Raw genomic sequence first — 18,151 nt, 5'->3', positions numbered from 1 at the left:
AAAGCTTCTAGGAAAATACTCTAAGCAGTGTTCCTATCCGTACCCTCTAAACATCATTTCCTAAATGTGATAAAATTCAGGGATTTCATCCAGTTTATTATTTGCCTTAGGGAGATCCAAATAAGACAGAAATACATGAATTGGAAAGAAGATATGTCACAAAATATGCAATTAAAAACTATGTATTCTTGATGATGATAATGATGATGATGATGAAAAGAGCATATTAGAAAATATAAGGTATAACCTAAAAGAAATAATTTACTGTTTTGTTTTAAACTAAAAACTAAACACTTGCTTAGGAGAAAATCTTGTTTCTATTGAAGCTATTCGATCAGAAGCAGAAGTTGGCCACATGATGGATTATGGGGTGAATAAAGAGTGGAAACAGGGTGGGGCTACATGTGTGCGCCTAGGACATTCAGAGCCAGCTCCACATAACTAATTGAATCAAGTGTGTGAGTCTGTATCTACACATCTATTAATTTATTTTTGCTCATAAGTGGAAATTGGTTTATTTGACAATAATTTAAATGAAAAAGAAAGCAACAAACTAGTCAAAACCAGCTAACCTGGCCATCCTGTTGGAAATTGACAAATCTTAATGTTTCAAGTATATGAGTTGATTCCTTTATAATAAGCACAACAAACCTTTACAAAAATGAAAGTGTCATCTAAGCTTTGATAATTAGAAAGACAGAAAGCAGGTGTTGGAGTTCCATTTTATTTAGCCGAACTAATCAAACTAGACCTCACTTAAGGAATTTATTCAATAAACTTACCTGACATAATCTGATTTTCCACATCTAGTTGATTCCTACCATCCTACCCCTTTCCACTTATGAAAAATATCAACTAATTCAATTTTAATGACTGTATAATTGAGTTCCCTCCAAAGAATACACATGCACCCATTTAAAAAGCAGTATGTATCATTATGAAGGGACTTACATATTTGGTTTCTCGACCAGCTGCTCTCGGAAGAGTTGTAGGCATCTGTATGAATAGAAAAATAATCATACGACTGAAGTAACCACAAAAATAGTGAAAGATTTGACTTCTGGGATAAGTGTTCACCTTTTTTTGCTATTAAGACTTTCTGACCATTCTGCTCTCTCTTCTATACAAAGCCCCTGTCCCTTTGAAAATTATTTCATTAAACTACATCATTTCATTATTCTTTTCATTGCCATTATATATCAACTTTCTGGTAAATTTTCCCATATTTACTGATGACATCCATTTGTTGATCATAATGGCCCCTTATGTGATTTTTGCCATTTTCAAAATTCACATGGAATTCTCTATACTCTCACTTCTTTTTTTTTTTTTTTAAGATTTTATTTATTTTTCAACAGAGAGAGACAGCGAGGGCGGGGGAGGGAGAAGCAGGCTTCCTGCTGAGCAGGGAGCCCGTTGTGGGACTCGATCCCAGGACCCTGGGATCATGACCTGAGCCGAAGGCAGACGCTTAACGACTGAGCCACCCAGGCACCCTATACTCTCACTTCTTTAAGCCACTCATCTCCACAGGTATTTTCATCCATTCCATTTCACTCATCCACTCTCAGGATCATTCCTAGATTTTGCCTTCACAAATAAAATGGGAAATCTGTGACATTTCAATTCTGAGCATCCTACTCTAAGAACTCTATTTCCCATTCACTTCTCAAATGTCCCCAATACAACATTCCTTTAGCATCATTGAGACTTCATAATCAATGAGTTTTACAGTTCAATTGTGGTGTTATTACCTCTTAGTTTACATATATTTCATATTCTTAATTGTTTTAACATCTTAATTTCTCTTGCCTCCCTCTCTCCTTATGACAAACTCACCTTAAAAAAAAAAAAGAGAGAGAAAAGAAAACAACAACCCTGGATGGATCTTATCATCTATTTTCTCTAAACTTGAAAAGCAAAACATTGTGGGGAACTCTCTCAACCAAGCTAATTGATTTCATTATAAATTAATGGTCATCAACTTCAAATGAGCATTCAATACTGTACTGTAATCCCCTAATTTTTCTCTTGTAGGCCCACTCTCCCACTTTCTGAAATGAGATGGGTTATTTGACTCATTCAACTCCTCAGCAAATACTTACTGTATATCTACTGTGTGCCAGGAACTTTTCTACACCCTTCAGTTTATCACTAAACAAAACTAACAAAGAAAGATGCCCTGTCCTTGGGGAGCTTACCTTCTAGCAGGAGAGAATATAAACCATAAAATAATAAATAAGTAAATTACACTGTATGTTGGAAGTAAATCATACCATATATTATACCATATGTTATGCAACAAAAACGAATACAAATAATTTGAAGACTTCGGTAATATATTCTTTTAGAGAAAATCTTTGCTTCTGCCACATACCTTATTTCTTTTAGACAACCCAGATATTAAGAAAGTCAAGAGTGCTAAGGGCTTACAATTTCAAATAGGATGGTCAATCTACAGAAGGTGACATTTGGGCTAAGATTTGAAAGTGAGGGAGCTGGACATGTACATATCTAAACAAAGAGCATTTTAACAAGGTGGAACAAATGTAAAGTTCTCAAACTGGATTTCCACCACTGAGAATGGTTGTCCAAGGACTCAAAGCAATCCTTTCAAAATAAACAAAAAGTTGGGTAAAATATTTAAAACAATATTGACATATTATTTATTAAAAACATCAATGAGCTAATAAGCAAAAAAAGAATTTGGGACCAAGATCAGGAGAAGATGGGAATCCAAAGACATGAGTCAAGCATCTGAGACTGGCTTTTATCCTAAAGATGTTTGCAAACAATGTTGAGTTGCTTGAGAAGCTGATCCAAACTTTTGACTCTCAAAGGTGTAGGGAGATAAAAGTCAGAATCCATGACCCACCAAGAATAGACTGAGCCTCAGGACTAAGACTGATCTAGAAGACCTCACATAGTCCTCAGGCTTGCCTCAAATCATTGAAAACAATTGTTTAGAAAAAAATCATCCCCAAACCTTAAATTAAATTAAGTAATCCTTCCTTTCTAATGCTCCTGGTGTCTGACAGAGCAAAGAAAAGGCTCTCTGTGGTAAGATAATATCATCTGAGCCCTCAAATAATTTCTATAAATAAACTTCTGAGTAGAATATCCAACACACAATCAGATTCAGACACACAAAGAGGTAAGACAATGTGAGTGAAAATGAACAACCAAAAAACACGCACAGAGAATCCAGAAATTTGTTTTCTTAGAACCAGACCAAAAACAACCACACTTACACATGCTTTTCCAGAGATACAAGTTAAGCTTGCAAATTTTTACAAAGAACTAGAAACTATAAAAAGTAATATAACTGATTTGAAAATAGGACAAAATGTGTTGAGGCAAGAACACGACTGGCAGATTCGAGGCACAGCAAGGAAGCAGGTAGAGCAGGGGAGCTGTGCCAGAAGGGCTGGGAGACCAGATCATAGAAGCCCTTCCAGGAGCTTGTAAGGACTCTGGTTTATATCTAAAGGAAATGTGTAAGCACTGCTGGTTTTCAGCCATGGGGGGGCCATAATCTGACTTATGCTTGAAAAAGGATCTCTCTCTTTGATGTGTTAAAAATGAATCATAGTGAGGCAGGGTCGAGGACAAAAACTATTGCACTATCCAGCAAAACATGAGGATGGCTCAGCAGTACAGAAAGCATGAAATAATCATATTCTACATATATTTTAAATCTACAGCAATAGGGTTTCTAATAGAGATGTAGAATATGAGAGAAAGAGAAGAATAAAACTTGACACAAAAGTTTCTGGCCTTGTGCAAATGAAAGATAAGAACTGATAGACGGAGATGGGAAGGCAGGATATGAAATAGTGTTTGTGGGAAGAAATCTAGACTTTAATTTTTCAGATATTTATTAGGAACCTAAATGGAAACGGAGAATAGATATTTGGGAGAATGGGATTTGGGGGATAATCCTGGACTAGAGATATAAATTTGAGAGTTGTCAGCATATACCTGCTTTTCAAAATACCAAAGGCATGAATATAGAGAGGAATGAGAAGCCCAAGGATTGAGTCCAGCCACACTCTAGCATTGGTTTGGGAATAGTTTGGGAAGAAGAGGATGAGCCAGCAAAGGAACCTAAGAAATAATCATGGCAAGTGATGTAGGACAAAAGCTGAGAGAGCATAGTGTCCTGGAAGGCGCCAGAGGAACGTGTGCCAAATAGGAGGGAGTGACAACTATCTCTAATTCTGCAGATATGCCAGCTCTGACCAGGGCTGAGTTTAGAACAATGGGAACCTGGGAAAGTGGTGTGGGCAGCACAGTGGGGACAGAAATCTGAATGGAAGGGATTTATGAGGGAATGAAGGAAGAAATGAAAGCAGAACACATAATGGTTTTCAACTTTTTTTTTACCAATCTCTTCCCCATCATAAGGTTGCTTTTTAATCTCAGTTAATAATCTTAAACCTTTCTTCACTGAAAGGTGTTAGTAATTGAATAACTAAAAATATGAGTTATACAATTCTTCATTTTCCCTCCATCCACCTACAAACACACTTGCACCGTACCTGACATTTCCTCTGTTTTCTGTCCTGTTAGAATGGCAGATATTTCCAGCTTTTAATCAAAGGACACTTACTTAGGGGCGCCTGGGTGGCTCAGCCGTTAAGCGTCTGCCTTCGGCTCAGGTCATGATCCTGGAGTCCCAGGATCGAGTCCCACATCGGGCTCCCTGCTCGGCAGGAAGCCTGCTTCTCCCTCTCCCTCTCCCCCTGCTTGTGTTCCCTCTCTCGCTGTCTCTCTGTCAAATAAATAAATAAAGTCTTTAAAAAAAAAAAAAGGACACTTACTTGAATTAGACTGTAGGTTCTATGTCCTTCTGAGGGATTTTCATCCTTCAGGAACTCCCTTTCTTTTGTATAATCAGTACCTCCCCTCTAATGAATCTACCCCATGCCATCATGCTCTTGTCATTTTCAGCTTTAAAAAGCAAACCAAAAATTCTTCCTTGATGCTACTTCAGACCCAATTTCCTTCTCCCTTTCACAGCCCAACACTTCCAAGTAGTTGTTTCTGTCTGTTTGTTTTACATACTCTGTCTCTGCTTTCTCACCACATACCACTTTTCAACATCAGAGTTGTAAGGACAGCAGAGGTGTAATGTGAGGGAGCAAAATTTGAGGATGGTGAAAAGAAGGATCTCTGAGGATAATATCAAGATGGCCCTTCAGCCTGGCTGGGGGAAAGGGGGACAGTTAAGCATAGGTTTGGACAACTGGACAGTTCTTGATGCCTTCCTTGAGGATGACAATGGAAACAGCTGATTGAAGAGGAGCATGGAGTGCCATAAGCAAAGGTTCAGGGAGGCAAAGATGAGGGACACTGTCACTAGGGTGGGAAGAGAATGGCAAGGGGGGGATGGTTGACGTTATAGATTTCTACAGCCTGACAGAAGTTCTTTCTGTTCTTCATAAAACAAAAACAAAAGACAAAACTCAACAGAATTGGCAAATCCTAGGCACTAGGCTTTCGTGTCTTCCACCTTAGACATCAGGCACACATACAGCCAAGTTAGCCTATATGCTCCAAGAACTTTGAGTTTCCATGGAAAAATAATAAGACATCTGAAAAATGTTAACGCTGTAGGAGAAAAACAATGGTGCAGTCATTCCTTTCCTAGGTTTTTACACAAGAGAAACACGTCCATACAAAATCTTGTTTATAAGGTTCTTAGCAGCTCTATTAGTAATAGCACCTAAGTAGAAATAACCCAATTGTCCATCAGTTGGTGAATAGTTAACTTATGGTACAACCATATGACGGAATACTACTCAGCAATGAAAACAAATTAACTATTGATACATGCAAAAACATGGAGGAATCTCAACTGCCTTCTACTATGTATAAACAGCCAGACTCAAAAGACTACATACTGTATAATTCTATTTATATGGCATTCTTGAAAAGGTAAAAGTATAGAAACAAAGAAAAGATCAGTAGCTGTCCAGCACTTGGGTTGGAGGGAGGGACATACTATAAAGGAGCACAAGGGAACTTCTTCATCTGATGGAAGTGTTTTGTACTTCAGACGTGATAGTGGTTATACAACTGTATTATGCTTTGTGAAAACCCATAGAAGTATACACTGAAAGGGTAAATTTAACAGTGGGTAAACTATACCTCAATAAACATGACTTTATTTTTTTATTATATTAGTCACCATACAGTACATGACTTTAAAAAGGAGAACTGTATCCAACATAATAAATAACATAGAAATTGAAGGACAGAATACATACTGAGCAAATTCTTGAATTGAAATATCAAATCAAGGAATCCCCTTGAAGGAATTAGGAAGCAATAAATAGAAAAAAATATATAAAGATTAAGGCTTATGGAAAACAGAAACAAAAGTGACAAAATCACTTTATAAGAGTCCCAGGAGGAAGAAACATTTGAAAACTAATGACTAAAAGTTATCCTGAATGTGAGGGACAGAAAAGATTGAAGACTTCAAAGGAGAGGTCACAGAGAGTACCAATCCAAACATGTAAGAGAAAAAAAAAATGCACATTTACATTATAAGAAAAATCAGTCATATTATAGATAAAGATAAAATTCTACAAACCAAGAAACAGACTCTTTTTAAAATTTTTTTATTATGTTCAGTTAGCCAACATATAGTACACCATTAGTTTTTGATGTAGTGTTCAATGATTCATTAGTGTAAAAAACCCAGTGCTCATCACAACACAGTATTACAGGAGAAACAGACTCTTAATTCTAGAGAACACACTGATGGTTACCAGAGGGGAGGTGGGTGTGGGGATGGGTTAAAGAGGTGGTGGGGATTAAGGAGTGCACTTATTGTGATGAGCACTGGGTGTTGTATAGAACTATATTGTACACCTAAAACTAATATAACACTAATATATTTAACTATACCAGAATTAAAATAAAAAACTTAATAAAGAAGTAAGAGTTGGACAGCCAAAAAAAAAAAAAATTCTAAAAGTTTACAGAGCCGCACTGTAAATGATCACTCTGTAGCAGAGGAGTAAATATCATGCTGGCAAAATACTTCACAAGTATGTTGTTGGAGAAAAAAGAACCTAGGGCGAAAAAGTATGAAGAGATAGGACCTATAATTTTCTGTTCAACAAAACTATAATTTAAATGAAAGAGCAAAATAAAGATATTCTCAAAAACATAGGCCACAGAATCAACACAAAACCACCTTGTTGTATATAATTTTCAGCAAGATTCCACCAAGAAAAATAATTAATCCAGAAAAAAGCTATCAGTGTGTGAAAAATCAGGATCTAAACAAAGAAGATATCAAGGAAAATATAACAAAGATATTTCAAGGTTTAAAATTGATAGGAAAATAAACATAATTATAATCTTTAAGAATTTACGTGGAACTAAGAAAAGTAACAAAAATGTAAAATAAAATATTCAAAATTTTTAAAATTTTCAAATCAGTAAATGTCAAAATACTAGAAGGAAAGCAGGAAAGTAAAAAAAAGAAAAAGAAAAAGACTTAGGATTCCAGATAAACAGATTCTCCAGATTGAATATAAAAGTGATATCCAGAAATACTTTGTCCTGAAAATAATTAGACCAGAGGGCACAAAAAAATTTAAAAAAAACAACAACAACTAAGTAACAGAAATTAGTAAAAAAGTAATAAGGAAAGAAAGTAATAGAAAATAGTAACAAAGACATATCTAAGAAAACATGAATTTAAAATTATATATATTACCTACATGGGGTCACTGTTTTCATACTAGATTAAGAACTACCTCAAGCTCAAAAGGATTATATATGCTAGAAAAGGTTATAAAAATCAAAAAGATGAGAATGAACACCACACATAAGCAGTAGCAACACAGGTTCAAAATATATAAGTCAAACCTAATAAACAGTACTCTAGTTTTATCTTTGTCTTGCTCTCAGCAGCAATTACCACGATTATATTCTCTTAAATACTCTCCTGTAGCTTCCATGTTACCACATAGTTCTGATTTTCCTCTTACAATAATGGACATTTCATCTCCTCTGCTGGCTTCTCCTCCACCCGCTTTATTGGACCTGCAATGTTTGGTTCCTTGGAGCTCTCTGTAGGGCACTCACAACGTTGATGGCGCATCATTCCCAGGTCTCTCCTGCTAGTTCCAGACACACTAGTTTAAGGCCCCCCGATACACACTTCAAACTCATCCTGTCCAAAATGAACATAACCCTCTTCCCTCCTCTACATGGTTGTCTATGCTCAAGGCAGAAACCTGGAGTTCATCCATGATTCTTCTCTCCTTGACTACTCACACCCAACCCCACAGCAAGCCTAAAACACCTCTCACAAACCCACATGCTTCCCTCTGGCTCCCCTGAGCCCACCCCATCTAGGCATCATCACTGACTGCTCCTCTGACCTCAAGAGCCCCCCACAGGAGCCATCATGATCATTTCCAATGGTTTCATATTATTCCCCCCATATTTTTGTATCTTCCCATTTTCCATGGAATCCAAACTTTACACCATGACAAATATAAGCATACCTTGTTTTATTGTGCGTCACTTTATTGTGCTTTGTAGATAATGTGTTTTTCACAAATTGGAAGTTTTGTGGCAACCCTGTGACAAGCAAGTTCATCAGCACATTTTCCAACATTTGCTACTTTGTGTCTCTGCACCATATATTGGTAATTCTTGCAATATTTCAAACTTTTTCATTATTATTATATTTGTTATGATGATCTGTGATCAGTAATCTTTGATGTTACAATTGTAATTGTTTTGAGGTGCCACGAACCATGCCCATATAAGATGGCAAACTTTATCTATAAATGTTGTCTGTGTTCTGACTGTCCCAACAGCTATTCCTCAATCTCTCTCCCTCACCTTGGGTCTCCCTATTCCCTGAGATATAACAAAATTGAAATTAGGTCAGCTAAGAACACTACTCGTAAGTGTTCATGTAAAAGGAAGAGTTGCACATCTCTCACTTTAAATCAAAAGCTAGAAATGATTCAACTTAGTGAGGAAGGCATGTTGAAAGCCAGGATAGGGCCAGAGCTAGGCCTCTCATGCCAAACAGCCAAGTTGTGAATGCACAGGAGAAGTTGTTGCAAGAAATTAAAAGTGCTACTCCAGTGAACATATGAGTGATAAGAAAGAGAAACTGCCTTATTGCTGATATGGAGAAAGATTTTGTGATCTGGATAAAAGATCAAAAGAGCCACTAACATTCCCTTAAGCCAAAGCCTAATCCAGAGCAAGACCCTAACTCTCTTCAATTCTCTGAAGGCCAAGGGAGGTAAGGAAGCTGCAGAAGAAAAGCTTGAAGCCAGCAGAGGTGGGTTCATGAGGCTTAAGGAAAGAAGCCAATTCCACAACATCAAAGTGTAAGGTGAAGCAGAAGCAAGTGCTGATGTAGACCATGCAGCAAATTGTTCAGAAGAGCTAGCTAATTAATGAAGGTGTTACACAAAACAGAAGATTTTAAATGTAGACGAAACAGCCTTACATTAGAAGAAGGTGCCATCTAGGACTTTCATAGCTAGAGAGGAAAAGTCAATGCCTGGCTTCCAAGCTTCCAAGGGGGCTAACTCAGATGTTAGCGGCTAATGCAGCTGGTGATTTTAAGTTGAAGCCAGTGCTCATTGATGATTCTGACAATCCTAGGAATAATCCTTGAGAATTATGCTAAATCTACTTTGCCTGTGCTCTATAAACCGAACAAAGCCTAGATGACAGCATGTCTGTTTATAATATGGTTTACTGCCTATCTGAAGCCCACTGTTGAGACCTACTGCTCAGAAAGAAAGATTCCTTTCAAAATATCACTGTTTATTGACAAAAGAGCTGGTCACCCAAGAGCCCTGATAGAGATGTACAGCAAGATGAATGTTGTTATGACTGCTATTACAATATCCATTCTGCAGCTCATGGATCATTGAGTACTATTGACTTTCAAGTCTTACTACGTCATTTGCCAACAACATGGGAAGACCTTGAGAATATTACGCTAAGTGAAATAAGTCAGACAAATACCATATGATTTCACATATATATGGAGTCTAAAAAACAAAACAAATGAGCAAACAAACAAAAGCAGAAAAAACTCATAAATACAGAGAACAGGGGCGCCTGGGTGGCTCAGTTGGTTAAGCGACTGCCTTCGGCTCAGGTCATGATCCTGGAGTCCCTGGATCGAGTCCCGCATCGGGCTCCCTGCTCGGCGGGGAGCCTGCTTCTGCCTCTGACCCTCCCCGCTCTCATGTGCTCTCTCTCTCTCATTCTCTCTGTCTCAAATAAATAAATAAAATCTTTAAAAAAAAAAAAATACAGAGAACAAACTGATTGTGGCCAGAGGGGAGGAGGTAAGGGCACTTAATAAATACTTGTTGAATGAAACAGTTGTCTTAAATTTAGTGACCTAGAAAAATGTATTTTTAATACTATAAGCATTAAATATTTGTTAAATAAATCAATAATATATATTATTATTCACATATTACTACTTAAGTCCTATTCCTATTATAAAATATAAAGTACTTTTTATACATTCAACAAATAGAATAAAAATATATTTTAAAATTTATATAGCCTCAGAAATCAAACAATATTTCATATTTTTAGATTAAAAGATTTAAGGAATATATAATGAAATAGATAAATATAATAACTACAATTATCTATTTGTAGGTCCTCTCTGCTAAAATATAATTTTTTAATATTGATGATTATTGGTTACTGAGTTCCTATGTCATTATTAATGTATAATTGTAGTTTTGACAATCCAATCAAAAATTAAGATACTCTTCTAGTTATAAGCAATTCTGTACATTTAAAACCTGCTTTGTATACACGATGTACAACTTTTAAAGGGAACCTGAAAAAAGTGTTTATACTCACTCCAAGAGTGAAAATACAGCTGACCAAAAACCCTAACAATTATAAAGAAAAAGCCACAACCATTTTGAAAATTTAGTGAGTAGATCTGTATTAAATATTTAAAAAAACAATTTGGAGAAATGTAATATTTTATTCCAACAAATGAAAATGACTATAAGAAGGCAATAAGTAAATACTCAATTACAACAATTAATGACTTAGAAGTATCCTAACAATCTAAAATATCCAGGTTTCATCGCTTCTCGGCCTTTTGGCTAAGATCAAGTGTAGTATCTGTTCTTATCAGTTTAAAATATCCAGGTTTCTATCCCTTTGAGTCAAAGAACAACAAAATAAGCTTAGTTGACCAAAAGGAAAAAAATTCCGGGAATAATACCTGTATGCAAGCTCTTAGCCTAACGTAACTTCAGTCTACTTCCTTTCCCACTTCTGCAATTCTAAGTGACTGTGAATTACATAAGTACTGAAGCTATGGTATGAGATAAGGATAAGCCACAAATTCTATATGCGGTTCTTAAAATGCTTCTTAAAATGCCAACATATAAGGACAAAGTCTGATAGTCTGGCTTTCAAACTGTTTTGAACTTAACCCATAGTTAGTAATAAATTTTACTTTGTAACCCTGTACACACATACATACATACATGTAAACAAATTGAAACCTATATCAACAATGCTACTCACTACTTGTAATAGAGTCTGATATTTTACATTCCTACTATTGTGTTTTTAAGATGCTGGTTGCTATTCAACTAAATTGACGTCCCAGTTCACTATGGGGCCTTAACCTGCAGTTTAAAACCATTGATCTAGTCACTCTTATGGTTCAGCAAATTTTATTAAATATATACATACTTTCATTGTGTCAGAACCCAACAATGTCTGTGAGGAACTTGAAGGAGAATCAGAAGAATGCTGGAAAATAAAAAGGAAAAAGAAGGACAAACCTAAGATGCATCATACTCAAACAGAGGAAAATGAAGAGAAGCGAAGCAAATGTTTGAATTGCACATTCTAGTCTAGGGCATTACCATAGACAAGGAATCCTGTAAGACCTTATCAATGGTAGCACAGAGCTCTTCAGTTTGCTGCCTGAGCTGTGCAGGAAAACAAAACTGGAAGAATTGAAACCAGGTACTGAGTTAGCAATGAGTTTCGGGATTTTGTTTCAAAACCATGGGTAATCTGAAGTCATTACCTCCAGAGGTGGGTATAAAGTGTTGTCCTTGAAGACACTTTCAGTCTTGGCTGGTTCATCAAGTGCCTAGTGATAAATGAAATAGTTCTCATGTGAGGCTTTTAGTCAAATATACATGAAGTAGAAAGTCTCTTCAAAGAAAGCCCTGTATCTCAATATTTCAAAACGGAAAAAAAAGAAAGACTTTGAATCACTTGATGATGAGCTATTATTTGGCATGGAGGCATTGCTCACATCTGTCTAGTTTCTCCAATGTAATAAGTATCTCCAATATAAGGTGTTGAAATAAAGAAAGGAAGCTGAGCTTTTTAACATACATACTGGAACTTGGACACATTATACATCCAGATGAGCCTTGTCCCCTTCAAAAAAGTCACTTTGGGAAGCTACACACAGAAATAATGATGTAGCCATTTCTCAAAATACTACAAAAACTATTTTTGAGGAAATGCTTCAGGGCCAGTTTAACAAGAAACATGTACACACAAGAGAGAAACTTGCCTCATTTTTAATCATTTATATGCAAAAAGTTTTGGTGACTTTATTCATCAGACTTGGCCTCAAATGACATCCAACTCTTTTGAAACATATTTTTTACTTATTGTGATATAGTTCAGATATCTACTTCAGGTACAGAGTTCAGATAGGGAGAAACTAAGATGGCACTCTGTAGAGTGTAGGTACTCCATTGAGAATAATTAAAGTATTACAGAACAATGGAAGCCAGTGTGTATTCCTCCCTGCTTGTTTTTTCATCTTCCACATGCACCTGAGAATTTTGTGTTTATCATCATGTGTATGTCTTTAATTTTAAAAACATATCAATATATTTATACATCACTAAACAATATATAAGGTTATGTTGTGCAGTTCTTCTAATTTCATGTAAGTACAACATATGCTTCTGGAAATTTTTTGTATTTGTTTGCTAGTTTTAAACCACTTTATTATGGTATGGTTGACATACAAAAAGCTGTATCTATTTAATGTATGCAACTGATGTGTTTGGAAACAAGTATATATCCATGAAACCATGTCGACAGTCTATTGCCATAACGTCCATCACCTCTGAAAGTTTCCTCTTGCTCTTGTTATTATTGTTTTCCATATAGCTATTTATTTAGTTGTTTGACCTCCACATTATATCCCATTGTATGCATATTCCACAACAAAATGGATACTTCTTCTAGTGCTGAATATTTAAGGTGCCCTGTATTTTTCCTCTTAGAAACTGTAACAACTATCACCCACATACACGTATCTTTATAACATACTTGTAGTTTAGGACTAAAGATAAAGATAGTCAATTTTATCAGATATTGTCAAGTTGTTCTTTGAAACAACTGCATAATTTTACACTCATAACTGCAATGAATGAGAGTTCCTGTTTCTCAGACTTTTAAAATGTTAACATCCTGACATACATAAAATATTTCCCTTTGGTTTTACACTGAATTTGCCTAATAACTTTTGAAGTTGGGCATCTTTTATGTGTTTACTGGCTATTCATGTTTCCTTTTATATATGTACTCATTGTTCTCTTGGGTAGTCTGCTCTTTATTCATTTCTGGAAAATTTTATATAATCTGGATGCAAAGTATTCGCCAGCTAGATGTGGTGCAATGTCTTCTCCCAGTCTTGCCTTCCCTTTTCATGATTGCCGTGTCTTATGGTAACACACACAGGTTTTCATTGCAATATGGTCAAAGACTTCATCATTTTCCTTTGTGATTGGTGTTTCCTTTAAGAAATTCTTTCCTAACCTGATAAGTCACTCCCTTGGGTGGGAGTCTTAAAAGTTGGGCTGCTATAGGGGCGCCTGGGTGGCTCAGCTGGTTAATTGACTGCCTTCAGCTCAGGTCATGATCCCGGGGTCCTGGGATTGAGTCCCGCATCTGGCTCCCTGCTCTGCGGGGAGCCTGCTTCTCCCTCTCCCACTCCCCCTGCTTGTGTTCCCTCTCTCGCTGTGTCTCTCTCTGTCAAATAAATAAATAAAATCTTAAAAAAAAAAAAAAAAGTTGGGCTGCTACATATGTGGTCTAAATTCTTCATGCCTCATGGAGAAGCTGGGAGTTGGGAATTCTCTCCCAACTGCATGAAGCTGTGCCAGTATTGGAGTTTATAAGGACAGTGTGTCTCAGCATTTTTTTTTTTTTTACCTGTTTTGATATTCTCATTCACCCAGTGGGTAGGAGTCACTCACATAGTTTCTGGATTTCTCTCAGAGGGAATTGCTCCACGTATAGCTGTACATTTGGTGTGTCGGTGGGAGGAGGAAAGTTCAGAAGCCTCCCATGTCACCATCTTGGTCCCACTCCTTTATCATCTCTAATATTTATTTGTGTCTACCTACTTTTTTAAATAATCAACTTTTCCAGAGAAGGATCAATTTCTCATCTCTCAATTGAACTACATTTTCATCTTGATCTTCTTTAGCATATTCATATTCCATTTAAGTAATATCTGTTCATATCTTTATTAATTCCTTCCTTCTACATTTTTTGGTTTTTGTTTTTTTTTTTTTAAAGATTTTATTTATTTATTTATTAGAGAGTGAGCGAGGGAGAAACAGCATGAGAGAGGAGAGGGTCAGAGGGAGAAGCAGGCTCCCCACTGAGCCGGGAGCCCGATGCGGGACTCGATCCCAGGACCCTGGGATCATGACCTGAGCCGAAGGCAGTCGCTTAACCAACTGAGCCACCCAGGCGCCCACATTTTTTGGTTTTATCCTGACCTTCCTGAATGTATTCCTTTTGTTGCATTTCACAAGTTATGATATGTAGTATTATCACTGTCATCCAATTTTCAATACATCTTTAAACATTTCTGTTAAGATTTCTTAGATTCATTGGTTATTTAAAAGTGGTTTTCCCTTTTAGTTTTTAAAAATATGAGGATTTTTCCCAATTTTAAAATTACCTACTAATTTAGTTATATTATGGCCAGGGAATTTCTTCTTGATAATAGTGACTTTTTATGAGTTTGAGATTTATGACATAAGACATGGTTTTGTAAATATTCCATTTATGCTTAAAAAAATATCTATCTTCTAACTGTTGTCTGCAGGCTTCTGTGTATGTGCAAGTGTGTATCTGATCTAAATTATTCATTGTTTTGTTCAAATTACCTCTAGTCTTACTGGGTTTCCTGCATACTTATTCTATCAATAATTGAAAGTGGTATCATCAAATCTCAGGGAATGATAGTGGGTCTGTTAATTTCTCCCTGTGATACCAGCAATTTTTGCTCAACATAGGTTGAAGCCATTTTATTACCTACATTCATAATTAGAAGTAATCCTCCCTCATGAATTAAATATTTATCATTATGAAGTGACCCTCTATCTCACCAGTAATGCTTTATGTCTTAATATCTATTTTGCCTGATATAACCAAATGCTCTGATTAGCATTTTACTAGTACATCATTTTTTGCCTCTTTTTTTTTCAACTTCCTGCATTCAAACATTAAAAATCAGTAGTTTATAAATAGCAGATGTCTAGAATTCAGTTTTTGATCCAGTCTAATTCCCATTGTCTGTTAATTGGAGAGGTTAACATTTCTTTTATTACAATTACTTACATATTTAAATGTTTCCAAAACATTTGTTTTATTTTTGTTTCCCTTTTCCTATTTCATTTTTATTCAATTTTTGAATATTTTAATTGATTAAATTTGGTTTTTTCTAACTGATTTTCCCTCCACTAATTTGGATATCGTGGCAAAAAAATGCTAGAGACTTTCATTTTCTCGGACACAAATATACATTTCCTTGGTCTCAAGAATTAAGGTATGAGCTTGTGACTTATTCTTGGGAAATAAATGTGAGTAGAAGTCATACATAACCTCTGGTGTAAGGCAGCTAAGAGTGGATATGACTTTCTATCATTCTCTCTTTCATCTTCTTCAGATAACTAAGATACAAGATGGAAGCAGACTACCTTTCTAAATCACTGAATTACTGAGAACTCAGGTGGGAAAGCCAAAATGAACTCTATTAAACTGTGATATGGAAAGGAAATAAACAATGATTGTGTTAAGCCACTGAAACATCAGGGTTTGCCCACTGTGGCAGTGAATGTAGCTTACATTAAAACAAATATAGATTTATAGACTATTTTTTTTTTTACAAATTAACCTTGAAAAATTTTCTATTTATACCAAGGTCTAAACCAAGCAATACAAAATCTAGATTCAATTCACATACTATTCAAGAATCTAGCAATTGTATAGCTCTCTTTACCCCCTACCCTTGTTTTTGTTCTAATTGCCTCATAAATACATTTAAATATGCTAGCAACACCACATTATCATGTTTTAATTTTTGCCTTAAACAGTTACATGTATGTTAAAGGAATTTTTACAAAATAATATTTTATAGTTATCCACATGTTTATTATTTTCCATGCTCTGCATTCCTTCTTGAAGTTCTGAGTTTATTTATTATTTATTGTTTATCTTCAGCTTGACAAACTTCCTTTAGCATACTTTGTTGTGCAAATCTGTAATCAACAAATTCTCTTAGTCTTCTTTCAGCTGAAAATATCTTCATTTTGTCTTCATTCTTGAAGGGATTTTCCCTAGCAACACAATTTAGTTTTTTTTCCTCTCTCTCTCTCTCTGCATTTAAAGGTATTATTCCATTGTCTTCTGGCCTCCAGTGTTTCTAATGAGAAGTTAGCGATTATTGTATTGTTCCTCAGTATGTAATGCATTGTTTTTCCCTGACTGCTTCCAAAATTTTCTCTTTATATTTGATCTTTAGAAGTTCGATTGTTATATGCCCAGGCATGGTTTTTTTTTTTTTTTTTTTTTTTGAATTAAACATTTTGGGGACTATCTGAGCTTCTAGAAAGTATACATTTACATATTAGACCAAATTTAGAAAAATTTTAGCTGTTATTCAAATATCTTTTCTGCCCCATTCTCTCCTCTCCCTCTGAGACTCTTAATTACATTTTGATATCCCCCATGTCACTGGAACTCTGTTCATTTGTTGAATTGTGTTCCCCTTTTATTCAGATCAGATAATTTCTAGCAATTTATCTTCAAGTTCACTGACACATCTGCACCTTCAAATTTTTCTTAAACAAATACACTGAATTTTCTATTTCCAATATTTTATTTTTCAACTCTAGAATTTCCATTTGAGTCTATTTTAGTTTCTACTTTTGTGAAGTCCTATATAATTCATTATCAGCATATTTTCCTTTATAGCTTTGAGGATAGTTACAAGAACAGCTTTAAATTCCTTGCTAGCAAATTGTAACACCTGGAACATCTTTGGGTCAATCTCTGTGAATTACATTTTCTCTTTGAGGATGGTTTACATTATCCTGTTTCTTTGTATGTCTAGAAATTAGAAACTTTTGAATCCTAGATTTGTTGTTATTGTTGTTTAGTTTTAGCAGGCAATTAATTCAGCTCCAAACTCTGTCTCCCTGATTGTGGGCAGCAGCTGGAATCTCTGTTCAGTTATTTTATCCTTAGCTGGGCTTAGCTGGGCTTACCAGGCACATGTGTAATTCAATGGTCATCCAGGGGTTTGGACAGAGTTTATATGCAACATTTGGGGCTTCCTTTCTGTGACTCACTCTTTTCCTGGATTCTCCCCTCACTTTCCAGATTCTTGCTGAGTTTTTGTTTGCTCTATGGTAAAGGGACAAGGAGCCTCCCATAGGTGAAAACTCATATAATCTAGAAAATCACTCAATTCTGTTATCTCTTTACAAACGTTGAATCTATTGCAGTTTCTACCTGCTCTTGGTCACTTGGTCCAGTACTTTTAGACAATTATGTTTTATATTTTGCCCACAGTTTATCAGAGTTATTTACAAAAGAGTTGGTCTAATACCAGCTACTCTTCCATTTCTAGAAGCATAATGAAACAAACAAATTTTAATTTTTTAGCACAGATTTTCCTTATCACAGAGACTGTGTAAATTCAAATTTTCAAACCCACTTCAGGGTAGGCTTATGGTTAAAGACTCTCTTTTTCCCTACCCTGAGCCCAGGCTGATATAAAAAAATTTGCTTGTCATTTCCCTTTGCAATTTTTTTT

The 18,151-nt window shown here is 35.6% G+C and overlaps 1 protein-coding gene and 1 pseudogene across 14 annotated transcripts in view; one reads left to right on the top strand and one right to left on the bottom strand.

The window, feature by feature from the left end:
• The window catches only part of MLIP (muscular LMNA interacting protein), a 250,825-nt gene that overhangs the window by 72,324 nt on the left and 160,350 nt on the right, over window positions 1-18,151 (bottom strand). For 12 of the 14 annotated variants that reach the window (XM_045867032.3, XM_045867028.2, XM_054505412.1 and 9 more), the window contains 4 exons: window positions 12,092-12,157; window positions 11,925-12,008; window positions 11,749-11,808; window positions 952-996 (listed from right to left, as the gene is read on the bottom strand). In XM_045867032.3, coding sequence (XP_045722988.1) covers window positions 952-996; window positions 11,749-11,808; window positions 11,925-12,008; window positions 12,092-12,157 — 255 coding nt within the window. The remainder of the gene's footprint in view (window positions 1-951; window positions 997-11,748; window positions 11,809-11,924; window positions 12,009-12,091; window positions 12,158-18,151) is intronic. The other 2 variants (XM_045867031.1, XM_064597715.1) reach the window with 1 other exon arrangement.
• Window positions 11,128-11,245, top strand: LOC123838099 (U2 spliceosomal RNA; annotated as a pseudogene).

This window comes from Mirounga angustirostris, unplaced genomic scaffold (genome assembly GCF_029215605.1).
Source record: "Mirounga angustirostris isolate CCGP_5_RB_7025 unplaced genomic scaffold, mMirAng1.0.hap1 SCAF_8, whole genome shotgun sequence".
In the NCBI taxonomy this organism is placed as follows: domain Eukaryota; kingdom Metazoa; phylum Chordata; class Mammalia; order Carnivora; family Phocidae; genus Mirounga; species Mirounga angustirostris.
Note: the sequence above shows the minus strand (reverse complement) of the source record. Positions and strands in the feature narration are given on the sequence as shown.